Source organism: Pezoporus occidentalis, unplaced genomic scaffold, assembly GCF_034315485.1.
Source record: "Pezoporus occidentalis ecotype Australia unplaced genomic scaffold, CSIRO_AGI_Poc_V1 ctg21, whole genome shotgun sequence".
Lineage (NCBI taxonomy): Eukaryota > Metazoa > Chordata > Aves > Psittaciformes > Psittacidae > Pezoporus > Pezoporus occidentalis.
Window position 1 is genome coordinate 4,785,757 of NW_026913964.1, and position 27,105 is coordinate 4,812,861.

A 27,105-nucleotide genomic window follows, 5' to 3' on the forward strand; every position below is an offset into this window, starting at 1 on the left:
TCTGAAGAAAACTTAGTAAAGTTGTTTTGAAAGTTATGAAGCTTTTATTTCTACTGTGTTTAGCTTAACAGACAGAAACTATTAGTGAGAAAAATTGGTGGAGGCATGCTGTTTCCAAATCTCATGTACTTGCTTATCAGTTTCAGGATGTACTAATTTCAACAGGTTTAATGTATTTATTTACATATCTCAGGAAGTTTGTGCTTTTTTTGGTTTTGTATGAAACTTATCTATAATTATGCTACTTTTGCTAGTTATCAAGTTGTGGATATGATGTTTGCTCTCTTCTGCTGCATCGTTTTTAAACAAAAGCTGCATGACTCTTCCACATGTAGAGAGTTTGCTTAAATCTATCCTTTCTAGAAGTGGACTTTCAGCCTACCTGACACTTAAAGCTGTATTTTTGAAAAGATGGTTCTCTTGACTATACTAGGATGCCTGCCTAAATAATTTTTATTATTTATTTTCATAGTGATTGACAGTTTATTGTGGTATTTTACATTGGGAAATTCTTATACATAAAACAAAAATTAAGCAGTTTGGCTTCATAGAAATGTATGAGGCATCATAAAGATAATTGCAGAAGCGTAGACCAGTTGATGGAGTATATTTGAAATGATTTTTAGTCGCTAGATATCAAAAGAGTTCAGGTTTCATAGTAAACTTTTTAATATTGTTTTCTGTTTCATTTCAGTTCTAAACTGTACTAATGACTTTGACTTTCTGTGGAAGTTCCAGTCATTTTCGTGTGATGATCTTTTACTGTATTTTGAGTTGTAAAGATAAGAAATACTTCATCAATGTTGATTTTTAATAGGATAATAATAATAAAGTGAGGGTGTTCTAGGTTAATTTAGAAAAAAGTATGAGATAGTTGTTCTTTACTAATTCATTGTTTTGATTGAGCCATGGAGCTCCTTAAGTTAGTTTTGGGGGCAGAAACTGTTGAGAAGGTTTACTTGAAAAGGGAAAAACAGATTTTTCAGAATGGAGGATTAACAAGCAAAACAAGTTAGATGGCATTCCAGACATTAGCTCCATTTACATATCAGTTGTGCATGTGCTGGAAACAAAAGTTGTATGTGCATTTATCTGAAATTCATTAGAACAGCACTTTTTTGCAAAGTAATTTTTGCATGGGTTAAAGTGGTTTATTCTTTAAATTGAAAATGAGCATTAGTGAGACTAAGAGGTGCTTTCTTTGTTCTTTCTACAATGTAGATCTCCCTAGTAGCAAACTGAAACCACAGATATGTATTTATATCTTTTGTAATACAGTGACTATATAATCCTAGTTTGCAAAGAAATGAAAAGGCTCTACCCAAGCGATTTCCTGAAAGTTCTGTTAGTAAAGACATGCTACGTTATCATGCTAAAATGCATGACTGTCCTTTAAACAAAATGTGTTATGCTGACTTCATCACATGGAGGATATATGCAAGCCCATTTATTGTGCTTTTTTGTTACGTCTTCAGCTTTGTAAACGTTGTACATACTTTCTTGGGAAAGTATTCTTCATTCTGAATAATATGCTTAGTTGCAAAGCAAATGGATTTTTTAATGTTGGCAATTAATGTTATATTATTTTTAACTAATTGAGCTTGTTGCAATTTTATTTCTTCAGTTAAAACAACTAAAGTTAATACAATTAAAGTTAATACAATTGTAGGGATTCAAGTCATGCTCTGATCTTGAATGGAGTTAGAGAGTCCTCCTTTACCATCGACTATAAACTTCACATAGTAAATATTTGGGATATGGGGAGTTACCTGGTATTTTTTAGAACAGAAAATGTAGGATTATAGATACGACTGTGTCCTTCCTAGGACAGAAACAGAACACTTCTTTGAAGTGTTCTAATTTTTTCCTGGTAGCTTGAAGTAAAAATTGCCTAAATAAAGTAAAAATTGCCTAAATAGTTTGTATTGTCTGATTACTTGCTTCATATTTTGCTAAACACATTTCTTTTTTTATCTGCCTCAGAATGTTATCTGAAGGTAATGGATATGAAGGGTAGAAGTTGGTCAGAATACAGATTGTTAGGGATTTGTTTAATTGTGGAATTGAAACTTCTGGACTCATTGGGTACTGTTTTAATGGAAGTAGATAATTGTGAATTTTTGTGTGCTTTTAAATGCAGCTGTCTTGCAGAAACATCTGATTTTAAATTAAGATTTCTTTTTATTGTTTGTTAATTGCAGTTTCTGAAACAGTCTGTTCTTGCTTTTAACTAGTGTGTTTGTATGGAATGTTACTCTAAATTCCAGATTTTATTTTGTGTTTCTGTTTTATATGTGTTTCTCTGTTTCTTTGTTTCTTAACCTTCATTAAAACTTTCATTGTACTTCTGCAGTTAAGTAGGTGTTTGAAAAGATACAAAAGAATATTAGCAAAAGTTTTCATTTTTATATTAATTTGAGCCAGGTATTGCAAGATAAGGAGTTGAAAGGAGAGGGGAGAAATGTCAAAAGATTCTGGCATATAATTGACAGTTTTACTCCGGTCCTTAAGTTCTGACTGCAGGGAATACTTTTGCTTTGTCTGTACTTCATAAGTCTTCAGTAATAATTGAATCTTGTTTTAAGAGATTGTTTTAAAAGGACATCTTACGGAAGCTTAAAACTCGTGATTTGATTTCATTCGTGCACTATATGGTCATTATTTTCCTTTTCTCTGAAAACTTGAAGAGTAAAGTATGTACTTTTCTGAGAGTAGACATTAGAGCACAATTTTGGTTTTGGATCGTCAAGTTTTCCATTAAGACTAGTTAGTGTCATCTTTCATCATTAGTCTATTTATAAGTTAAAGGATACTTTTTTTTTTTTTTTAATATCTGCTAAAAAATGTAGTAGGTTACAGCAGAAAAGCGGTACCAATAAGTATGCATTACCAAATAGGGTAATTTGGTATTGATCTTAGATTTCTGTACAAGATATTTTAAAATGAGAATGTAATAATAAAGCTTTTTTTTCAGGCTTTAAAAGAAATTGTGTTTGCATTTTGTCTTAGATAATTTTCAAAAATCTTATAAGAAAGAACTAGAATATTATGTGATGTTTTCCATACATAAAACCCCCTTTTATAGCTGCTTAGAGGGTCAGACCTTAGGAGCTAAGAAGTAGTGGCCCACAGGGAGAAGAAGTCAAGTGTTATCATATGGTTAGTTATCATATTCTCAGACCATGAAGTTCAGATTTTTGTTCTGAAAATTAACTTCTCTTTGCCTGTTACTTCTGTGACAACAGCATGTGACCTAAATTCTCTGATCCCTCTTTCATTTTTCCTGTTCCTCTCTGAGGACATGGTACCCTGAGATCAAACCTCCTGTTTTACCAGATACACTAATTCTTTATGTTGTGGCTAGAATTTAGATGAAAGTTACAGCTTACACTTAGATGTCAGATGCTTCAAAAATAGAAATACATGCTATTAAAACTTTTGATTCCACCAGGGTCTATTTAACAACCAGAAATATTTTTTCACTAAAACAGAGCCACCACTATCTTTCTTCAGTATAACAGAAGCCACTAATATTGCTTTCACCAACTAATAGAATGAAAAATGCATTGAGAATATTTACACAGCCCATTGTTCTTTCTATTTTTGGGAGACTATAACATCTGTATATGTAGCAGTCTTATTCAGGTGCTGGTGGAATAAAACATTAGCTACTCTTATTAAAATCTTAAGCATTAGATTTGTAGGAAGCTATATAGAACAGTGGTATTTGTCACTCTCACGTAACTCCAAAATTCAACAATACCAGTCCAGGGAAACAAATTTAAAATGTATCAGTATAAAATTAGCTGATGGTCCTTTACTACAGGGACATTCATTATCAGATTTTTGGGACTACGTTCTATAAGTGTTTAAAACCTATGAAGAAACCCAGGAAGATGACAGCAGATCAGTTGACACATTGTTCACCCAAGTAGGCACACTTTATAACTGGATGTTTGATCTTGACTGTATCTGTTTTTTGTAATCCTCTACTCATAAGAAAAGTGTCTCTATTAAGTTTTCATATCACAGAGAACACTGATGAAGACCGAGGAGGTAAACGATCCACAAAATGCACATGCTGTTTCCAGCTGTCCTTTTTCTACTCTTAGGAATGTGTCTCATTGAAAAGCTATTCAAAGAGACAGTAAGCCCTTATCGCTGGAGGAATGGGATTTGTATCTTGTTATCTCAGACAAGGAGACTTTATTACTTCCTGCTTCCAAAGAAGAAAGGAGGTGAATTCTGCTGAGGGAATTGAATGATTTCAGCTGCTGTGTTGTATTCACATAGGGATTTATTTCCATTACCAGATTAAAAGTAATAGCAAAGGTACCTACCACCCAACGTAAAGCTTCTGAGATCCTCACTTGGAATATATTATATTCCTGTATTAAGCACCTGTAAAGGCTGCTGCTTTGACCTTTCAGTTGTAGTAGGAGCATTTAGGAAATCACTGCAGTGGTAATGGCCAATGTGTGCTGCCAGGCTGTGCAGCTGCTCATATATGAAGATAACCTGACTTATGAAAGACATTTCCTGTGAACAAATTCAAAGACGCAGCCATTGGTCTGGTGCAAGAATAGAAAAGGTATCAAAGGAAGCCTGTAAACAATATGTAGCTCAAGAAGAGGGCTTCTCTTTTTGAGTAGCCTCCTATGAAGTTTACCACTGAAAAAGTACGCAACAGACCTTTTTGCTGTGTCTGCCCTGTAAAATTTATGGTCACGGTTCTGGGCTCACAGAAGTGTGAATAAATGCACTGTTAATGGATGCCAGTCTGCACTGTGAAATCAAGTTTGCAGTTTCCAGTATGAACTTGTTCACCTTTTAGGTCATGTGATCTCTTACAGACATGTAGCACCTCATGAAATAGCTTTTTTCGTTATTTATTTATGACATGGAAGAAGCTAAATGAATCTACAGTCCAGATAAGTGCATTGTAGAGAAACTGTGTAGAGGGGTTTGGGGTGTTTTTTGTTTGTTTTAGTTTTTGTTTGTTTGTTTGTTTTGTTGGTGGTGGTGTAGTTTGGTTGGGTTTTTTTGAGGGAGCAAAACTTTCTGGAATTTTGGAAGATAGGCTTAGAATGAATTCATGTTTTTACAATGGAATCAGCTGATGCTTTTCTGCCTTGAGCTATTAATGTCAAGTAACCCAGAATAACTAATAATTCCAACTAGGCCCATCAATCTCGTCTTTCCTAATTATTTGAAATATGTATAATCTATATGCTTGAATCTCAGGACACACCTGATGACAAAAGCTGGTAGAAGTAAATCAATTTACTATACCAAATAAAATCTTAATGACTATCTGAATTGAAAAGATTTTATTAAAATTTTTAAACTGATCTCTCTAATTGTACACAGAAGTCATACAAGAAGACATGTTTTCAAATGAAAAGATTTAAATAATAATGTAATCAGCATCACATTTCTCTTTGTACTTAACAGTGTCAAATACACTGTATTATGCTTTCTTCATGTAGTCGGTGAGCCTCTTCTACAGTTTGTCTTCATCTAGCATGTGTGTATAGTAGTCTCCAGGTAACAGTCTCTTAAAATGTTCACGTTCACTTACAGCAGCACTGTACAGAATATATAACTTTTCTCATTATACCAAAGTCATAGAAGTCATGAATCTCTTTTCTAATGACATCTCATTCATCTGGTAGTCGTGTTCACTTACACACATTTTCATGAAGGGTGTTTTCCCTGTAGCCGGGTGGGGGAAAATCTTTGTCAACCTCAGTGAACTCATCTACTGAAAGAAATTGGTGTTTATGGAATTATTGAGCTATAACTTAGTTTTTTCCATTCTGTTATGATTACAAAGAGGTTTGCCATTTTTATTCAGAACAAAAATTTTAGTGTGAGTTTGGGTTGGAAGGGACCTTAAAGATCATTTAGTTCCAGCTACCATGCCTTGAACACTTCCAGGGATGGGACATCCAGAATTTCTCTGGGCAACCTGTTCCAGTGCTTCACGACCTTCACAGTAAAGGATTTCTTCCTAATAGCTAATCCAACCCCTCTTTCAGGTTAAAGCCATTACCCCTTCTCCTCCCTCACACCCATGTATAAAGGCCCTCTCCAGCTTTTTTGTAGCCTCCCTGGAAGGCTGCTCTAAGGTCTCCCTGTAGCTCTCTCCAGGCTTAACAGCCCAAGTCTCTCAGCCTGTCTTCATAGGAGAGGTGCTCCAGCCCTCAGATAATCTTCGTGGCCCTCCTCTGTATTTTATCCAACAGGTCTACATCTATCTTATTTTGCGTGCCCCTGAGCTGGATGCAGTACTCCAGGCAGGGTTCTCATGAGAGTAGAGTCAGAGGGGCAGAATCACCTCCCTCAGCCTTCTGGATGTGCTCCTTTTGGTGGAGCTTAGCATACAGTCAGCTTTCTGGGCTGCAGGCACACATTGCCAAATAATGTTGAGCTTCCCATCAACCAACACTCCCTAGGCCTTCTCCTCAGGACTCTGCTTAAACTGTTCTTTGCCACGCCTGTATTTGTGCTTGGGATTGTTCTGACCCAGGTGCAGGACCTTGTACTTGGCCTTGTTGAACTTATGAGGTTTGTGCTTGCCCACCTCTTAAGCCTGTTTAGGTCCCTCTAGATGGCATCCCTTCGATATGGCATGTCAACTGCACCATACAGCTTTGTGTCATTGGCAGATTTGCTGAGGGTGCACTTGATCCCCCTATCCATGTCACCAACCAAGATGTTAAACAGTGCTGGTCCTAATACCAACCTCTGAGGAATGCCACGTGTCCCTGGTTTCTATTTCAATGTTGAGCTGTTGACTGCAACTATTTAAGTGCAACCAGCCAGTTCCTTATCCACTGAGTGCTCCATCCATCAAATCCATGCCTCTCCAGTTTAGAGACAAGGATATTGTGCAGGAGTTCCTTGCTTGTTGTTTTGTTAGGGGGTGTTACAAGCAGCCATACCTCCAACAGCTCCTGGGGATTCCTTCTGCTCAGCCCAGAGACCCTAGGTGTGTCCGTAGCTCAGGCCGATGGATGTGGCTGCTGCTTTCCCATTTGCAGGTTCAACCAATAGTGAGGGTAAGTCTAGATTTACACAGTAGGCTGATGACTTCCAACTCTTTTATTACCCAGCTTGGAAAGTCTTACAGTGAAATGCGGATGTGATAAACAGAAAGATTGCTCATTAATTCAGTTGGTGTCATTTCCCAAAATTTCCTGGTGTGCATTTTGACAGTCATAGAAAGAAAGCTTGTTTCTAAGATTATCAATTGCCAAACTGTTTCTTATTTTTCTGAACTTAATAAATTCAGTTGAGGCTGCAAATGTTTTCTGTAAGTGTATTTTGAATGTGAGTCATTTTCAGCTGTTGTGTCTTAATCTTTGTAGAACCAGAGACGTGCATTGCTTTTCAGTGTTTAAGGGTGTTTATGCTAACATTTATTTACCATTAAAAAAAAAATAAAAATCTAATCTTGGATGTTGTGCTTCTGTACAATGTAATACAGAAGAGATAAGAGCACAGAAATCTGTTCTTTTTTTGCTATAGTACAATAAGATGACAACCCATTGACCCTTATTTCCTCCCAACTTTAATCTAGGAATCCTTTGAGAGATTTCCCCACCATGAGCTTTGGGGTTACAGGGATAGTTAAGTTTCAGTTTGAAATTTGTATTTGACTAGAAATATGTGAGCTTCCCAAATTTCCCTTGGTTTTCATTTTCCCTCCAGTGGTTGCCAGTTCCTAGTTCTAAGTCATCCATCACAACTGACCTCATAGTATGTTTAGCTTCTGCAGTGACTCGTTTGATGTAGGTAACGAAGCTGCAGCTGACAGGTTAGTGCAGTTCATCTCTCAACCCATATATGAATAAAGTGCAAGTGAGCTTTGGCTGTTCAAGTGTATTTTTAATTTGGCTTTCAGAGAACCCTAGATGCCCCTGAAATTTCATTTTGTTTTCTTAAGTTTAAATCTTATCTTTCATATATATAATTGATGTATCATTCTAACCTTTGTCACTTTTGGTTAATGAATTGAACTTCTGCTGTATTCTGAGTATTTCCTAGTCAGTGTGAGAAAGAACTCTCTCCTGGAAAGGCTCAGAATATTAAGCTATCAGTAGAATCATGGGTTGCCTTCTTGTCATCCTAAAACTTTTGGTAGATTCTGATTATTTTCTAAGTCTCTGAAGCTTAAAACCAAAATGAATGTTAATTTTACAAATACAAATACTAATTAAAAAAAAAAATAAAAAGATAAAGCACTGACCAAAACTAGAAGAGCTGTTGAAAAGCCCCCTGAATGTGTGTTTAGAGGTCATCCATTTTTCATCTACAGAGCAGCATCTTGGTGAATGCTTTTTTTTCTCTTATGCTATGAAGACTATTATTTTTCCTTTTCACGTATATATGGCTAAGATTTATAACTGTTAACTCAAGAATCTTTTACTTGTTGTAAGCATGTTTTCACTGTATGCTGGTTTGGTGGGAAAGATGTGTTGTGAAACCCATCCCTGTGTGATTGCCGGACAGTGGTTATAGAAGGGGAGTTGGTTATTTTATGGAAGAAAGAAATGATAATCTGACAACTTGCTACAAATCTCAGTGTCTCTGATGCTGCTTTTAAAATACACTTTCATTAGATAAGAATCAGACAGTTTGAGCTGCTCAGAAAAATTCTGCCCAAATAAATAAATAAATAAATAAATCATTGATCAGCACCTGCATATTATGTTCTAAGTAGGCTAGAGGGACTTAAAGTATTATAATCATGGCCAGAAATTTGAAAGAATTGTTCAAACAAAGTAAAAAGCTAAAATAAACCTAATAAGCAGAGGTGTAGGACAAGCAGGGTGATGAATGAATGAATAGGCAGGGAAGGCTTTAGCACAACGTTAAAATGCACCATGAAGTAATGTCTCTCTGGAGCAAAATTGTGTGAGCCTTTCTTTTTTGTTTTTTTGACTATAGAGAGCAAGATCATAGAAAATCTACAAGTAAACAACACGAAGTAAATTTGTCTAGTGAATAGCCATGATATAGATTTTTCATTTTAGCCTTTTTTACCAGTGTCACTGTCTTCAATATCTAAAACCTGAACTTTGATATTCCTATTATGCTACTTAATAGTATGCCAATATTGTGATAGAAAATAAATTATTGAAATCAATATTTAAAAATGAACACTGGAGTGCGCATTCCACTTCTGTTCTGTTTGAATTCAGAAGGTAATCAAATAAAGATCAATACTTTTGCACTATTCAGACCTGGAAAACACTTTTGTATCAGTGGTAAATACATAGTCCAGATGGTGTTTGTCTCCAGAAAACTGTAATTCTTCATTTTCTATGATCTCTTCACAGAATTTAGTTTGTGGAAGAGCAGTAATTCTTGTTACTACCATGCAAGAAGAACTTGTGCTAATAAGGCTGCAGGATGTGTTTCTAAGAGATATTGTAAGCTATAGAATGTGGAATGTTGTAGTGTGTTCAGCACAGAGGAGCAAGCATGGGGTCAACACAGGGGATACTAGTCTTTTCACTTGAGCTAACCTGAGCTTGATTTACTTACGATAAATTTGTTAGAAAAAACCTCAAGGTAACTGACACAAAAGATTAGCAGAAGCTTGCATGTGGCTACAACTTGCTTTTTCACATGACCCAAAGAAATGTAGGTACCAAGTGGTTTTGTTCTCCTTTTATAATTTCTGTTAATATAAGGTTTGAAACTTTGCCTTGACCAGTTAAGCTGTAGCAATGGGAAAACTCTACTTTAGATAGTGTAACCTTTTAGGAAGCACGTTTCTTGAAAAATTATCATGAGGTTCCAGCTCATTGATTATTTTTCTTACAAATGTTAAGTTGGGCAAGAATGTAGTGGCTTTCTGTGCCTTTGGTAAAATGAATAGCCTTGCTTCTATTTTTGATCTGAAATGAATGCTTACCAATCTGTTGTTAACTTTTAAGCTGATGTTCAGACTCACTGTTAAGCCATTACACTACTATTTTTGGAGATTTATGAGTAACTTGCATATGCAAAGAAATACTTTTGCATGCTTATAAAATTAGAGCTTTACTAGATTTACTCTTTGCTAATTATAATCCTTGTTATTTTATTAACATATCAGAAGATAATCCTGTCTTGTTTTCTGAAGATACTTCTTCTGTGTCATTAAATTAAAAGCAGCTTGTGTTACTGCTGTGACTTGTCAGATCTTCCAGAACCCTTCATAAATGCAAGAAAGCCAAGCCTTGTACTCACGGTATCAAACCACTTGACTATTTTTAGGCCTGCACCTTTATTTATAATTTATGAATACTTTTGAAAGATAGTCCCATGGACATGGCATACTGTACTGCTTGCATGAATAGTGAATTCTGCTTTAGGGAAGAATGGTATTAATTTGGATGTGATAATGTTAAAAATACAACAGGATAAAAAAAAACCTTATTGATTACATAACTTCATTCTTTGCTGTAAGTGTTCTATCAATACAGAATAAGGAATGAAAATGTAGCACTAAGAAAAAAATTAGGTGGGGTTTTTGGGCTATAAAATTCTAATAGTGCAAAGACTGTCAAATCATGTGTGTACCATCATCTAAAATTAAGACTGGCTTTAAATGCTTAAAATGGAAGCTTGAATAGACAACTGTCAAAACTATTGTAAACTGTCATGTCTTGTCTGCTATGAAAATTGGAGGGAAGGGGGTGGGAGAAAGGGAAGTTTTCTTGTGTGTGTATGTGGCATGTAAGAGCTACAGATAGGCTTTTTTCTTTGTGTCAAGTTAGTGGCTATTATTGGAATACAGATATCAAACTGCTTAAAACAAAGTATTTCTTAAGTTTCTTTACATGTTCTAAAATAATGTTTTGTGTTTTGTTGTGTTTTTTTTTAAGTAGAATTTTTTTGGATGGGTGTATAATGGGGAGAATCACAAATTTCACCTCCTGCTATGTCATGCTGACGCTACACAAAAGAAGTCTTTGGTCCTCAGTATTTATTCATTAAATTATGCAGCAATCTTTGATCTCTTTTTCAGCCTTTCTCTTGAATGGTGTTGTTCAAAAGACAGTGAGCTCAGTGGATTTTTATACTTTGTCTAATCTAGCAGACTGGTTGCAGTGACATTTAAAAAATCACCAAGTATGTTGTAAATTAGTGACCTGAAAAAAATGACACTGAGAAATGTCATGAAGCATCAGGAAAAAATATAAATATTTAAGGTGACTACCTTAAACTTAATGAAAGGTTTAAGCTTAACCGATGGGGAAATCAGTAACTTCACACTTAAATATCATTTTATTGTTTATTCAATAAAAAAGAGAAAGATGGAGATGACGGGATTGGTCACATCAGGTTAAATTTTAAATATACTTTTTTGCTCAATTCTTTTTTTTTTTTTAGTACTTGGGATTTTTTTTGTAACATTGTACAAGCTATAATTGTTAAATATTTAATAAAAAATATGTATGAAAAATAGTGATACATATAAGAAAATGTGGAAAAGTTAATTAGAAAGCAGAGAGAGTCTGATGCTGTTTATACAGTTTCCATATGTCAGTGTTGTCTGTCTGCTTATACACCCTGCGGATGTAAAATGTACATTGTCTTGAAGGAACACTCCGCTACAGGTTAAAAATAAATTTGTAGATCACCTGCTTTTCCTTCCCATTTTTCCTGCAGAAAGAAAACTAATTAAGAGAAAGGTAGAGTTCTACAATTATTTGTTGGGTTTTTTTTTTAAAGTAGCTTTTTGCTGAAACTTAAGATTTGAATTAAAACCCAATTTAATTAGACCCAATGTCCATCTGGAGATACCTCTTGTAAGGCACCTGAGCATGTGATATGATACAGAACTTTCCCATCTGCTATTTTCCCAAACACTTTCTTAACCTGCACCAATTTATGTCCCTTTATGTTACTTCCTGAGCCAGATAGAAAATCTTTGTAGTTAACAATAGATATATCCCGCCTTGCATCTGTGGAAACTTATGACATCTGCACCTCCTGATAGCATGGAGTTCCACAACCAAGCTTCAACTTACAAATTTGCCACTTTTTGGTTGGTTTGAGTAACATTTATCCAAAAAGTTTTTTATATAAATTGCTGGCTTCATTTGCACTGTCCTTCTCAGTCTTCCTTTCACTGCTCCCAGTATTCTTGTGTTGTCATTTAGTTTTTTGAACGCCTTAAAGGCATTCCAATTACATGTACCTTATTTCTTAGTCACCTAGTGTTCATGCAGAAGCATGTGTACAGCTGTTTTTCTGAAACTTTTCAAATATCGTTTTATTTGTTGTTTTCCTGTTTTGACTCTTGTCAACCTCTGCTCTAGCTTTTAATAAGAAGAGGTGTTGAGTTTTTTGTTGTTTTGTTTTGGCTTTGCCTATTCTCTTCCCCTTTCTCCCCCCCAAACTATCGTGTTTGCAATTTGTTGGCTTTAGTCTCCTTTTCATTTGAAAAACTGGCATCCAACCTTGATTTCAAGAGGCTGCAGTTCCACTGTATGTTAAAGTAGTTCTGTTCTTCCTGAATAGACACCCAGTGTTCCCAAAGCAGCACTAGTTTCCAAAGATCCTTCCTTCTTACTCCTTTTTCTGTGACACGTTAAATTTTGAGGACCTCATTTAGCCTAGATCAAATGAGCCTGCTCTTAGGTCAAATTTACATATTATTTTTTTTAAATTGTGACTAGTAGTACTGTGTAGTTGTGCCAGGGAATTAATTTGAATATTTTTCTTTCTGAATCTGGTTACAAATATGCTTTATATTTTGCAGTGAAGGCTACAGAAATCCTTGACACCAGTATGTTTGCAGAGAGCTCAAAAACTTCTGCTGGTAACAGTAGAAGAATGTTATGTAAAATATTTTCTTTGTGACATATATTCTGCTTGTAGTTAGAATTTTTATGCTGAGCCATTGCATAAGCCTTCTGGAGTTTGTAACACCACTGTGCAACCTACTGGCAAGCGGCAGAACCAGGGAAAATATTGGGTTGTATTTGTGGTGAAAGCGTGTTGCTTGGAAATACTTGTCATGTTCTTAATAAAAGATGGACTTTGCGGTGACAGGCAATACTACAGATCTTAATAGCTTCTGAAGAAATCTCACAAATGTTGAGTTCTTACAGGGTATTTATCTACAGTTTTTGTATTCTCACATTCTAAAAATTGCTATTACTCTATGCATAAGTAGCACATTGCGGTCTTACTTACAGTAAATGATAATAGTTACAATGTGTACTCTAGTGGAGAAATTAAAAAGCAGAAATAGAAAATCAGTGATGTTATTAGAACTTGCATGAACAGACTTTGGAAGCTGTGTGTCTTTGAGAAGTCTGTTTTCAATATTGTATGCTACCTTGTTGTGGGAAAACGATCATATCTGGATGATTATCTGTTTATGATGTGTATAAAATTATTCATATAAAACTTTTGCAGAACATACGTTCATAGTGTTGGAAGAATATTATGAATTTGTATATATGTAAGTCTCCTTCTGTTGGAGAAAAATAGGAAAAACCATTAGGTGTCCTGTAAAAGGGAGTCTTCAGTAGTATTTATCCAAAGAGATTTTTATATAAAATGAGGATTAATTTTAGATAGACAATTTATATATATATACATAAAAATATAAATATATCTATAATATATATGAAAATCGCACTGTGTAGAAACACTGTGTAAGAAGAAAGAAATCTTTTCATTCTGATGATGTTCCAAATTGCCTAGTCTGTGGTTCTTGCTCTTTGTGTGCTGTTTTTAAAATCTTCTAGTTAGAGCAGGCCACGGCATGCATGCATGGATGGATGGATGAGAGTTCTTCCTCATGCTTTTTCTTCTAGCTTGAGAAAGATTCACTCATACCTACTTAATCCCAAAGACTGCTAAGTTTTAGGTTTCATGCTCCTAAGTTAGCTCAAAATTCATGGCTTAGTAGTTGCCCACCTTTTCTTATATCTATAGATTTCGCTCGTCTCTTGGACTTTCAGCATGAAGTCTTGCACTATTAAAAGGGAAAGAATATACTGCTTATCTTCCTCTAATTTCTCAAGAGAAGTTGATCAGTCTTTTATGAACCCTTGATGTTGGATCAGATTTCAAGCTTCATTCATGCCTAAATTCTGCAATTCATTGTTTTTTTCCTGCAGAAAAGTGTTAGACTGGAGGATCTGGTTCTTTTTTTTTCACCTTAAAATAACATCTACTTTCTCCTGCATTATTGCAGCCCATGAAGAAGACTGGTGGAGAAGGCAGGTAGCTTATTTTGATATTATATCATTAGTGATGAATTGGGGATCAATATAGAGAAAAAAGGATCTCTTGCAAGTTAAACTTGCAAAGTTGCTTAAAATCAATTCTGAAGATGAACTTCCTTTGAGAGGATATTATCAATTTAGTATCTCCGGAAGAACTTTGACTAGTGTGGTAGAGGGTGCTTTTTGAGATATTTTACATCTTGTTACTAATTTCCCAAATGTAGTTGTAGTTTTCTATTGTGGTTTATTTGGTTCAGCTGCATAATGTTGTCTTAAATTTGCTGCATTTTGTTTAGCTGACTAAACACATTTGAAGACAGAGGATTGAATTCCCAAAATATAATGAATGAGAGGTGAATAAAGGCTGGAAAACCCCAAATAAATTTATCAAAATCATTGGTACTTATTTAGGAGAATTTAAATTCTGATTGAAAAAAATGGTTTTGAGTCTTATATTTGCCCTTGCAGTGCTTCTTTACAATCACGGTAGTCTTAGAAGGATCCTGTTACATTGATCCTTCCCTCTAATTTGAAAAATTTCTGAATATGGAATATTTCTTGTCTGTCTCCAGTAATGTTTTATGTCTTCTGGTTTTGAGGAATTAGAGAGTTAATATGAACAAAATGATTCCACTGATATGTAAGTTTTTCTACTTAAATCAGTTTTTAAGAAAAACTTTCAACTCTTGGACTCATAATTTCACAGATTAGAAAATTTTATTAAATTACAGGTAGGATTTGTTTGATTCTGCTATTTAGTGACTATTTAAATGAAGAGATAATTCTGCTACTGAGACTATGAAATGTGTTCTGTTTAAATCAATTGAGCTTTAAAATAAATTGAAGTGGTAGGAAAGCATGGTGGTTTAGATCTGCTGTTCCTTCATAATAAAGTTACATTTTACACAATAAACAATATTAAGGCTTACTATGAATGTTACTGAAGACGATGTGTGCGGTTTACTTAAATGCATTATTTTTAGCTGCTCTGTATTTGAAGGCCAAGTGATATTTGTAAGTAACGAAAGCTATTCACTGTATTTTCTTATGTTGGGAAGAACTGTAGTCACTGCAAGATGTGATTAGTATTCATGGCATAAAAGGAAGTTATTTTCAGGGTAGAGGACTTTGTGAAAAGATAATTGGTTAGACCAACATTCTCATTAACCTAATTTGCATTAAATGTGCTTCTGTGAATTGTAGTTATTGCTTTTCCATTTGAAAGGCATGCTTTGTTAATTTACTTAAAGAGCCCAGTTAAACTACATTTAAGTAATACCCTTTAATTCAGCAATACAATATCAAATTGAGGATCTGTTATTACCAACTTTTTGAGTGTGGAGATTCATAAACCAGTTCTTGATCCCAGTGGATTTTCCTGATGAAGTAGGTTTGTTTAGTTGCTTTAGATCTGGTCATTCTCAGATACTGAGAGCATTTGACTAATTCTTCAGTTAAATTTTACTCTTTTGTAAGAACAGAGGAAACTTTATTTCCCTTGTGACACAGCATGAGAAAGAACTGAAGGAGTCTTGGGGATATCAGAAGAAAATCCTTATGCCTTTGTTCTGATAGTATGAAGACTTTGAGGATCACTTGGTTTAATTATTTTTCAATAAAGCTTCTTCATATATGTATCTAAATTGAGCCTTTAAAATATGAACTGTTAAAATAGAAATTAGTTTGCACGTTTTCATACCCGTTTTAAAGTCATGAGACTGAAGAATGAATTTCTTTAATTTTCAGCATTAGTTATTACTTCTTAGCAGTATCCTAAATATTCTAAAACAGAGGGATTTATTTCTTCTTGTGCTGTGTGCAGTGAAGAGGGAGGCACTTTTGTCAGCAGTGAGTCAACTGTGAGTGCTCAAGTCTTTGCATCTTCAGATAGATACATAAAGACAGGATGTTATTTTTCTGTACTGCTGAGCATACCTAGCTATCATGGAACATGGTGTTTGTGAATTATATGAACTAAATATTTGCAAAATTAGGTGTCTTCTTGTATATCTAATTGTTAATTTCAGTGAATAATTATTTGCACTTGTACTGTTTGATACTGGTTATTTTCAAAATAGTAATATCTGTATGTATTGAATGTAAACCGAGGCCTCGCTGACCAGGCAGGGTTGTATGTCAACCCATTAATGTTGGCCAATGTTGGATAACCCTAATGAAGACAGGGAGATGCAGATTCAAGCTGGACATGGTAATGGTCATAAATATCTATATAAATACTCAACTGAGAACTTTTGCTGGAATGTTTTTTAAGATGACAGTGATGGACATGCCAGGTATTTAGTGTGTTTAGAATACAGGTACACTGCATACCTCATGAGCATACATAAAATGCAATAAATTGGAAAAGCACTTCAGATACAGAAAAAGCCATGGACAATAAATTTTACATGCCTGCTGGGGGATAGTTAGTTTCCCTTCTTTTATTGTTTGGCAAAGAAATATGAAAATCTCTATGCCTTTTCACTACTTATTCATTCTGTTTGCAAAACAGAAGCTGGCTGATGGTTGCACTATTGAGTAACATTGTTGAAAGGCTGAATTCTGGTTAAGTTTTGGGACAGGAAAACAGTGGAAAAGAAGCCAGTTCTGGGGACAGCACATTACGTGTTCAGATTCCGTATGCAGGATTAAGGGCATGATTCAGGAATTGCTGAAGTTATGAATGGCAGTTCGATGTTGAGAGCCGAATGGAAGTTAGATTCTCAGTTGTTGCTAATGTCATTGAAAACTTCCTCTAGCACATTCATTCTCTGTTAGAACTTGGGAAAAAATGAGCTGTTTCTCAACTAACTGCTGGGCTAAATCCTACTGACTCACAGGTGAGCTGCAATTCTGGGGATAAAATTTCATCTCCAAGCAAGAATTCAACAGGGGATTTGTTTGTTGTTATTTTTGTTTTATTTTGTTTTTCCCATAGAACTCCTGAAACACCTGTTTGTTCTTAAACTGCATAGTCTAGGAAGGTATATTTCCCATACTCTGCATCAGCACCATCTTTGCTTTCTGTTACTCTCAGTCTTTAGCCATTATCTCGCAACACTAATCTTTCATGTTTCCTCTGTCACAGACCTTACTATCTTTTTTGAGTTCCTAGAATTTTTGCCCGTTCTTTATTCAGTGAGTAAATTTATAGGACTTTCGCAACCTGTCATGGAACTGCAATAGAAATATTACATCTAAACCAAAATAATAACGTAAGCTCCCCTATAGTAAAAGGAAGTTGTTACTGTCTTGGAGGAATGTGGTAAGAGGTTAGGAGATCCTATAACTAAGATTATATGTGTATCTTAACTAGCCCTATCTAGGCTGTCTTTTAATTCGGTCCCTTGTGCACATGAGCTGGAGTTCAGGGTTCAGTGCCTTTTTTTTGATGACATGCCTGAGTAGGGGCAAGTTCTAGGAAGAGAGAGTCTGGAGAATTTAGCTATCAGACAACAAGAAGTCTTTACTTGGTGTGTACAAACTGATTTTTATGACAATTTTTATCAATTTTAAAAGAGATCTGCATGTTGATAAGTGAAAATCTGTCTACAGCAGTTTTAAAGATGTTCTTAAAACATGCACTTTGTGAATACTGTACGTGTTCCTAGTATGTTGCCAGATTGGACTTCTCAATTAAAATCTTGCTTGTTGACATGACATCTAGCATCTCCTCATTCAGTTTTGAACTTGTTGCACCTTTCAGTACTGTTTTGCAAACAAGAGTTGAAAAGATCTTTCTATGGAATTTTGGCTTAAAAAAGCTTAATATTGTGAATGCATGCAGCATGAAAATTATATGCCAATTTGTTGAAGACGAGACATTGAATTTACTTCTGCAGGGTTGGGAACTTTGGAGAGACCTTGTTATTAAAAAAAAAAAATGTGTGTTTTATTTATTTTCTGTAGGAGATTTCCTTTCACAGTTCCGATTTGCTGATGAGAAGGAATGGGATAGAGAAAGCATGTGCCATAAGCAGGTAACAGAATTATCATTCAAATGAGCTTGTATGGATAGGCGCCTGGCACAGAATACCTAGGCAGTTGTGCTTTCAGCAACCAATAGTTTAATACAGTAATAGCACTCTTTAATTTGTATATTTTTATTAATTTGTCCCTGATGCTGGAGGCTCTTGGGTCTTGTCCTTATTTATTTATTTCCTATTGAAGACTAATCAAAGCAGCAGGCAAGGTTTTTGAGTAACATTGGAGGAAAAGAAGCAAATCCATACAGTGAAAGGAGAATAAGGAACTCACTTTGCTTTACTGATGTAACAAGTCAGCCTGCCTTTTTCAGTGGTATTAAAGAGAAAATGGTTTAGAAAAATTACCTATGAATATAGTCATATTTGATTATGAAGCTTCTTCTAGTTCTTTCAAATTAACAGTTTATATCCTCTGGTTGCAACTTAATCTCCAAAATTACTATGGGTCCAACTAGATTTTAGATTATTTGGATGCAGATCATTTATGCTGGAATAAAAAGGGACAAAGCAAGAGAGTCAGCTGTTTTCTATATAAGGATACTGGGATGTGTCTTAATTTCTTCAGCTGCCTTCCTCATGTAAGTCACCTAAATTATTGCAAGATAAATGCTTTTATCTTCCAAGCTTTTCTTAAAATTGCTGCAAAACTGTGCTTGAGTGTTTGCTATTTATTTCCTAAAATATTAACAGTAGTTATTGCCTGGGAAGTGATATTTAAAGGTACATTAAAGTCACAAAGTCAAATTAAAATCAGGAAATAAATCCAAGTGCAGTTTTTTAAACCATCATATGTTCGTTCAGCGGGATGCAGTCTTTCAGTGACTGTGGTTTTTTTTTTTCTTCCCAGTTCTTCCTGCTCCTCATATGCAGGATGTCAGTGTCCAGAATATTAATTTCTTCATAATCTGCTCATAGGCTTTGCATTAGAGCATTTAGGTGATTTGAACTCAAATTCATTTCTGAATGGCTAACACCATTGTGAGCAGAGTGAAGTTGCACATTGCCCATGGTTTTCACAATGTTCTTCTGCCTGCCACTAATGAGACTGCACAGTTCTGGAGCTGTTCTCACACTCTGGCTCACTGTGAAGTGTGCTGTGGTGGGCACATTCTTCTGCCTCTGTCCCTACCAGATTGGTGTTACTCATCCTGCCTCATCCAAATTAATTGTTTCAAACTGTTTCATGTCTTTCACTGTTCTTGCACCACTTTGAAATAGTTTACTGCACTAGTCACAATTACCCTCTCTTTGATTTCTTATGTTACATCAGAATCCTGGCACAAATGATTTCATAACACTGTTTTTTCACGTTGTCTCTCGTCATCATCCTATTACCCCTTTTTGTTTCTGCCCTATCTTTCTTTTTCATGAAAACTGTATCAGGTAATAGTAATTTGTATTTTTCAGTAGAAAATGAGTTAACAGCAACAAAATATGCCTCTGCTTATTTTCTTGAACAAGTAATTACATGTGCCATGAAGCATGTATAATTTGTTAAATGCTGCTTTGATCCCTTTGAGGTTTATTTCTTATTTGTTTGTTTTGTTTTTATTGAAGCACCACTTCTAGTGAATTGGATATTGAATTCCTTCTTCCATTATGTTATTTCTCAGAATTCCTCTTTACCTTCATCCTCAGCCTTTCCTCCTCTTCCCCATCTTCGTTTCCACCTTCACTCGCTTGTTAAAAGAGTTTTTGAGGTTACTTGTACTAGTGAATCATCTTTGATGGTGCTCACATATCCACTGTAAAATAAAGTTGTTAGTAAAGAAGAAAAATTCTAACCATCAGATAGTTAAGTTGTTTGGACCTTTTACACCATTACTGGATACCAGAATCAGAATTTGCATACAAGAACCAACTGCATTGTGTCATTTTTTAGCTTTGTAAATATGCTATGAGAACATACTGTGTCTTTGATGCTCATTCTTCCTGTGCGTACAGGTGTCAGAAGCCATCCTGTTGACTGGCTTTGGGAAGGAGCAGTGTGAATTCCTTTGACAAATCTCTCAGGATATGGCACAAAACACTCTCTACTAATTTATGAGCATTTGGAAGTCTGAATGTCTGTGTTAGTCTATACCACATTGAGAGGGACAGTTTTTTGTCTCTTTAGATTTGGTAGCAGCTTCTCTGCTTCCATGAAAATGAGAGTATGGACTGAACTTGAGCATTTTGTTTTCAGATTTTAAAACATGTAATGGATATCGAATTCTTTTTCATTAATGGTTAACATGCTCAGAATCTTCTGCCGTATGTGAGCTTGAAATCTGTTTAAGTTTACCAAAGTCCAAGGCGTCCTTTAAAAGCCTCAAATGTTGCTGGTCCATTTTCTGTAAATTTGTTTTTAATACTTTACAGCCAAAAAAGAAAAGGGCCAAGAGACCAAGTAACTTCAATACCTGTTATGTTAGTAAGTAGCTTTTCCACCTTTTACAAAACTAGGCAGCATTAGAGTATCTGTCTTGAATACTATTTTAGAAGTGTATGTAGCTATAGTTGGTTGCTTTTTCAAGCATTGAAACATTTTAAAAAATGGGGAAGTACAAAAAGGGCCATTTTGTTTAGGCAGTAAAACCAGTAGAGCTACATACAAGCAACATGGTTCGATTGCTTAGAAAATAGTAGCAACTCATTAAAGAATGGCGATTCCCATTGTATAGCAAGCTTCACAGATTAAAAGATGTTTCGGCTGGTAAAGTCTCCTACATCATTGTCAACTTGCAGAACTATTTCCTGCTTTGGATTTTGAAGGCATTGCCCAAGGAGCATTCCATATACACCTTTAAGTGATTATTTTCATTTTAGCTGTTATGGTAATTTAGCCAAACTAAATTAGTACATGTGTCATTTAAAACTATGATTTAAGTCATTATTAGTTCATTTTTATTTCAATACAGCCATACTATGTGTTTAATTATATTTCAGTTATCGGCACTTTCTGTTGACTGCCAGTCTTTGGCCCAGGCCCTTCAGGAATTACCTCTACATCTGAGGTTGAATGTAGCTGCTGAACTTGTGCAGGTAATACTGTGAATTTTCATAAGAAAATGCAAATATTTTAAGTGAAACAATCTGTGCAAGAATGATTACTTTGAACTTGGTCTTCAAACGTAAGTACAATGCGTTTTATAAGTAAGTACATTTATTGAGACTGGCATGTCACGTGGCAGGTAATGCAGGCTGCTGTTCTATCAGCACTTATGCTTTGTGTAAACAAAATGAAAGAATGTAACTCCCATGGGTTGAGATAAGAACAGTCCACAGAATCACAGAATCCCAAGGGTTGGAAGGGACCTCAAAAGATCATCTAGTCCAACCCTCCTGCAAGAGCAGGGTAACCTAGAGTACATCACACAGGAACTTGTCCAGGCGGGCCTTGAATATCTCCAACGTAGGAGACTCCACAACCCCCCTGGGCAACCTGTTCCAGTGATCTGTCACTCTCACAGTAAAGAAATTTTTCCTGATGTTCACATGGAACCTCCTGTGCTCCAGTTTACACCCATTGCCCCTTGTCCTATCACTGGACATCACTGAAAAAAACCTAGCTCCATCATCCTGACACTCACCCTTTACATATTTGTAAACATTGATGAGGTCACCCCTCAGTCTCCTCTTCTCCAAGCTAAAGAGTCCCAGCTCCCTCAGCCTCTCCTCATAAGGGAGATGTTCCACTCCCTTAATCATCTTTGTGGCTCTGCGCTGGACTCTCTCAAGCAATTCCCTGCCCTTCTTGAACTGTGGGGCCCAGAACTGGTCACAATATTCCAGATGCGGCCTCACCAAGGCAGAGTAGAGGGGGAGGAGAACCCCTCTTGACCTACTAACCACACCCTTTCTAATGCACCCTAGGATGCCATTGGCCTTCTTGGCCACGAGGGCACATTGCTGGCTCATTGTCATCCTCCTATCCACCAGGACCCCCAGGTCCCTTTCTCCTTCGCTACAGCCCAGCAGGTCAGCCCTCAACCTGTACCGGTACATGGGGTTGTTCTTCCCCAGATGCAAGACTCTACACTTGCCCTTGTTGAATTTCATCAAGTTCCTCTCCGCCCAACTCTCCAGCCTGTCCAGGTCTCGCTGGATGGCAACACAGCCCTCTGGTGTGTCAGCCACTCCTCCCAGTTTAGTATCATCAGCAAACTTGCTGAGGGTACACTCAGTTCCCTCATCCAGGTCGTTGATGAAAATATTAAACAGCACTGGTCCCAGCACCGACCCCTGAGGGACTCCACTAGTCACAGTAACTAAGGTATAACACAAACCACTGCTGCTGCAACCAATAATAATAATGATAAGGGAAATAACAAGGGAGGAGAATACAAGTGCTCACCACCCGCCAACCAATACCCAGCCCAACCGAGCAGTGCTCTAGCCCTTCTGGGTAACTGCCCCAGTTTATATACTGGGCATGATGTGCTGTGGTATGGGATACCTCTTTGGCTAGTTTGGGTCAGGTGTCCTGTCTCTGCTTCCTCCCAGCTTCCCCTCCTCCCTGGCAGAGCATGAAACTCAGAAAAGTCCTTGGTCAGAGTAAACATTACTGAGCAGCAACTAAAAACATCGGTGTTATCAGCGTTGTTCCCAGGCTGAAAGTCAAAAACACAGCACTGCACCAGCTACTGAGAAGGAGAAAAATGACTGCTACTGCTGAACCCAGGACAGAGAACCAGTGAGACTTCAATATTAAACCAAAATTCCTATTAAAAATAAAAATCCGTCTGCTCAAGCAAGGTGACCCTTACAGAATGAATTTTGCTTCTGTTTGTAGTTACATGAAATGCTTCTGTGACTGACACAACAGTGCTTTTTCTTAAGGGAGCTCAAACAAATCTGCAGATGTGATGTCTAAGGGAATCAAATGCTGCTTTCAAACAAATAAATGCTACTTTCAAATACAGTTTTCTTCTTAAGAGTTCTAGTCATTGTTTTTGACTTTTGTCAGCGTTATAAAGTGTGTGTTATGACATTTATCTTTTGTCTTGGCATTGTGACTGGTGAAGTGGTCATCAGATACGGCGCAGTGTTATTAATGCCAGGACATCCTGATAAAAGCAGAATCTGTGTTCCATGGTTAAATAATGACTTGCCACTTCTTGTTTCACTATGTGATAATGTTTTGTAATTTGGTTTCATTTTTAAAAATATACAGCTATAACTTGCGACTTTTGCTAAATGATTTTCAGCAACCTGTAGTATAGTTTGCTTTCAAGACTGGAATTTTGGAGGGAAGGCCTAACACGGGATAATATTTCTAGCCAAATTCTGAGTATCAATAGGATTTCAGGAGAGAAGAATTAAAGAGTAACTCTCCAGGAAGTATTTATTTGTGACACTACAGAAGTTGCTAATTTAGCATACAATCTCATATTCTGATATAAGTGATAAAAAGAGTTTGTACTTGCTTTGGTGAAAGTATCATCATGTAATTTTACTTCTGAATTCAATTCTGCTGAAATCCATTGTGCCTTTGTAAGGGGTCAGATGGAGGAAAAACAAACTACATTTCAAAGTAGAATAGTAAAAAGGGAGTTAATCATCAGGAAGACTCAAGTACTTTCTTGTACTCTTAGGCATCAACACCTGAAGAGCTCCCACAGATGAAATCTAAAATTATCAAAGATGGCAAAAAGAGAGAGCTTCTGTTCCGACAGGCTCCAGCTCAAAGTGAAACAGTGTTGGTGTCCCATGCGACTGGCAATTCTGATGCTCCTTCAGAGCCTGGAAGTAAAAATAGGCCTAGAACAACTGTAGAACCCTTTCAGAGGGTTCATCCACTATCAAAGCAAGAGACTGACCATTTGGATGAAGAACTTGATCTTCTCCTGAATCTAGATGCCCCCACTGATAAAGAAAACAGACCTGTGTCAGAAGCATTATCCTACAACATATCAACTGAGAAAAATTTGAAAACTGATTGTAAGGAAAATGGTAAGATCTCTTTTCTCCTCAGCATGCCCTTATTTAATTTACATTGCTCTCTGTTTTGGTGATGTTTTGAATTTGTGATTGGCCAGTCAAAGTACTGCTGTCATCATCTCTGTCATACTGCATTTACCTGAGGATATGTTCTGACACATTTGTTTCTTTTGAATTTTATCTCTCCACTAAAGTTCCTTCTGCAGAGCAGCACTGGTCTTGTGAATCAGCAAAATTTAAAATTAAAAAAAAAAAATAAAGCACTACTAGAGAATTTTAGAGAGGATGGTAAAGCTTTCATGTAACATTATTGGCCCTTAGTTCACTGTGCTGATAGCATACAGAAGAATTGACAGCTATTTCTGATGGCTTGTTATAAATGCTCTTTTCAAACTGTACTAGCATCAATTTTATAAAATTGTTTAGCATGGAAACAAAACATATGCAAAATTACAATTTCAGAAAAATCAGCAACCCCTTTCTTTTGTTTGCATTGTTGGAAGCTACACTGCTGTTTGCTTTGATGGAGGTGGCTTACTACTCATCCCCAGTCCACCATGCTTTAAAAGAATCTTTAGCATCTTTGATTTTTTTGTGTGTGATAGTCTTGCTATCTTAATAAGTCCAAGATGGCTGAACATGTAGGATATATAACAAACCTTGTTACTGAAGACAGTCTTGAAGTGCTCTTTTATTTCAGTGGTAGGTCATGCTTTTCACTCCAAAGCACAGCTTAAATCATTAAGAAAACAATGCCATCAGAATATGGAATCATACTGTAACATGTGCTGTAATGATTGTGCAAGGCAATCTGCTGGTGGGGTCTCCTGCTCTTCTACATTAAAGTAACCTCTGCAGTGATGGGATTGCCAACAAATTGCAGTAGGGAGAACACTTATTGTCTGCTGCAAACCAGGCCCTGTCTGCCTTGAAGCCACATTGCTCTGGTTGAGCTTTTTAAGCTGTCTTATCTCTTTTACTGGTGCTACTGTTTCTTGTGATTCTTAAGGAGAGATTTTGTTTAAATAGAGTCAGTCGTATATTAAAAAGCAAAATGATCTGGGATGAAGAGCTGGTATGGAATTGCTTCCAGATTTTAAAGTGTGTTCTTTTCACTTTTTAGACCCTTTAAAACTAGATATGCCTGAAGAGAAGAGTACAGCATCACAGCAACAGCAAAGTACATCTAAAACTGTTACTGAGGAAGAGCTTGAAGAGTGGCTGGACAGCATGATTTCCTGAAGCTCAGATTTTCTTCCGTGAATAACTGAATATAGCAAACATTAGGTAGAAAGTTGAATAATCTTTAATCTCCCTGTTATTTCCTTTATATTTCACTTTTTTTTTTTTTTTTTCAGTCTGCCAAAGGTCCAGCTTTCTTTGCTGGTACCTTAAATTTTGTGCAACGAGAGTTAATCTAGATGTGATTAAAAATTGTCTAATATTCTTAGAAGGGTCTAAAATTTGTGATGAAATTAGGATTTGCTAAAGATACAGGTTACACTATATCCAAGAGAAAGTTATTTCAGCTTGTACTTGCTCTATGTAGTCCTTAAAAATAAAACTATGAATGATGAATGAATACATGTGTTTTTAGTCATCATCCTCACTTCACATCTTCATACTGTAGGGAAATGCAAAAGACAACAGCAAACATAGTATTTGGTTCATAATACTTTATTGCAGTGGGCACTTTTTATTAGAAGGAAAAAAAATGCATAATTCTAGCAGCTTCTACTTGCAGGTGACCATTAATCATTGTTTTATTTTGGCCTAAGATTTAAATTGTATTCATTGTGATACAGTGTATGTCTTTTAACAGCAGCATTTAATAAGCTGTCATTGAAGGTAGTGTATAAACAAACTTTAAGTGCAGTTTCATACAGAAAGACAGAAAAGCAATACAGTTAATGGATCTGTTCACCTAGAACACTAACATAAATAAAAAGTTTGCATAGCTATGTCTACAGAGGTTTTAAGGCACTTAATGTTTCAAGGTTGACAAAGTGTTTGAAAATGTTTTCTTTTTAACTGCTTAAAGCTTTTCAAGCTGTATCTTAAAATACATTCACTAGCAAATAGTGGGGGGAAATAAATGGACAGCAGTTAGTTAAAAGAAGTATTTTTTTCTGAGGCATGGCCTCTGGTGTTCAAGTTCTTAAATGTCAAATATGCAATTAAGACACCTTGTAGCCCTTTCAACTGCACTGCCAAAGCATTAGGTTAATGACGTGGTTAAAAAATTGCTATAATTTCAGATCATGTTTGAACTGGAAGGCTTAACCCGGCATAGCTTTCTCTCTTCTAGTGAAAATTCCAACAGAAGACCTGTTTCATATGTAGTAGGTACAAAAAGCCTATGAAATAGTATCACATTTTATGTATGTCTTGAAGTTTAAAGACATTTAAAGTAAATACAAGATGTGAAATTATGTCATGAATAGAAAAGAAGGGTTTTTTTTCTTTCTATCTTGGATCTTAATAGTTAATGAAGAAATAATTTGTTTTGTGGTATTAGCCAAGTTGATCCTCATACTGTTTCCGGAAGCAGTCCCCTGCTGGGAAAAAATCCCAACATCTTTCTTGGTACATCTTCCACACAAATGACTCCTGAAAAAGAGAGTATTTGTTTTAACAGACTTGCTGCAGTTAGTGCTGTTTGACAATAACAAGATACTATGCCTATGACCATGGAGTAGAACTGTGAAGACATCATTAAAACTCAAAACTTGTATATCAAGAATGTTTGTGAAAGTATTGTTCTGCACTTCTCTCGATTCAGTACTACTGAAATTTAAGCCCTATTAGAAAAAAACTGCATACATGTAAGTTAATCAGTCTGTTATATCAGAGCAAACCTGCACACAATTTGTATAGATAGAATGTGGTTCAGTTTGCTTGGAAAACACTGAAGTGTATGATTCATTTGTAGTGTTTGCATAACAGCTTCT

The 27,105-nt window shown here is 35.9% G+C and overlaps 3 protein-coding genes across 3 annotated transcripts in view; 2 read left to right on the forward strand and 1 right to left on the reverse strand.

The window, feature by feature from the left end:
* AVEN (apoptosis and caspase activation inhibitor) overlaps nt 1–25,457 on the forward strand; it is a 102,586-nt gene extending 77,129 nt beyond the window's left edge. Inside the window, exons 3-6 of the mRNA XM_062619306.1 lie at nt 18,156–18,226; nt 21,161–21,256; nt 23,809–24,166; nt 25,278–25,457. Coding sequence (XP_062475290.1) covers nt 18,156–18,226; nt 21,161–21,256; nt 23,809–24,166; nt 25,278–25,396 — 644 coding nt within the window. The 3' untranslated portion in view covers nt 25,397–25,457. The remainder of the gene's footprint in view (nt 1–18,155; nt 18,227–21,160; nt 21,257–23,808; nt 24,167–25,277) is intronic.
* Nucleotides 1–27,105, forward strand: part of LOC134163987 (uncharacterized) — a 612,365-nt gene that overhangs the window by 444,252 nt on the left and 141,008 nt on the right.
* RYR3 (ryanodine receptor 3) overlaps nt 25,814–27,105 on the reverse strand; it is a 225,138-nt gene continuing 223,846 nt past the window's right edge. Inside the window, exon 104 of the mRNA XM_062619313.1 lies at nt 25,814–26,764. Within this exon, the coding sequence (XP_062475297.1) occupies nt 26,669–26,764 (96 nt within the window). The 3' untranslated portion in view covers nt 25,814–26,668. The remainder of the gene's footprint in view (nt 26,765–27,105) is intronic.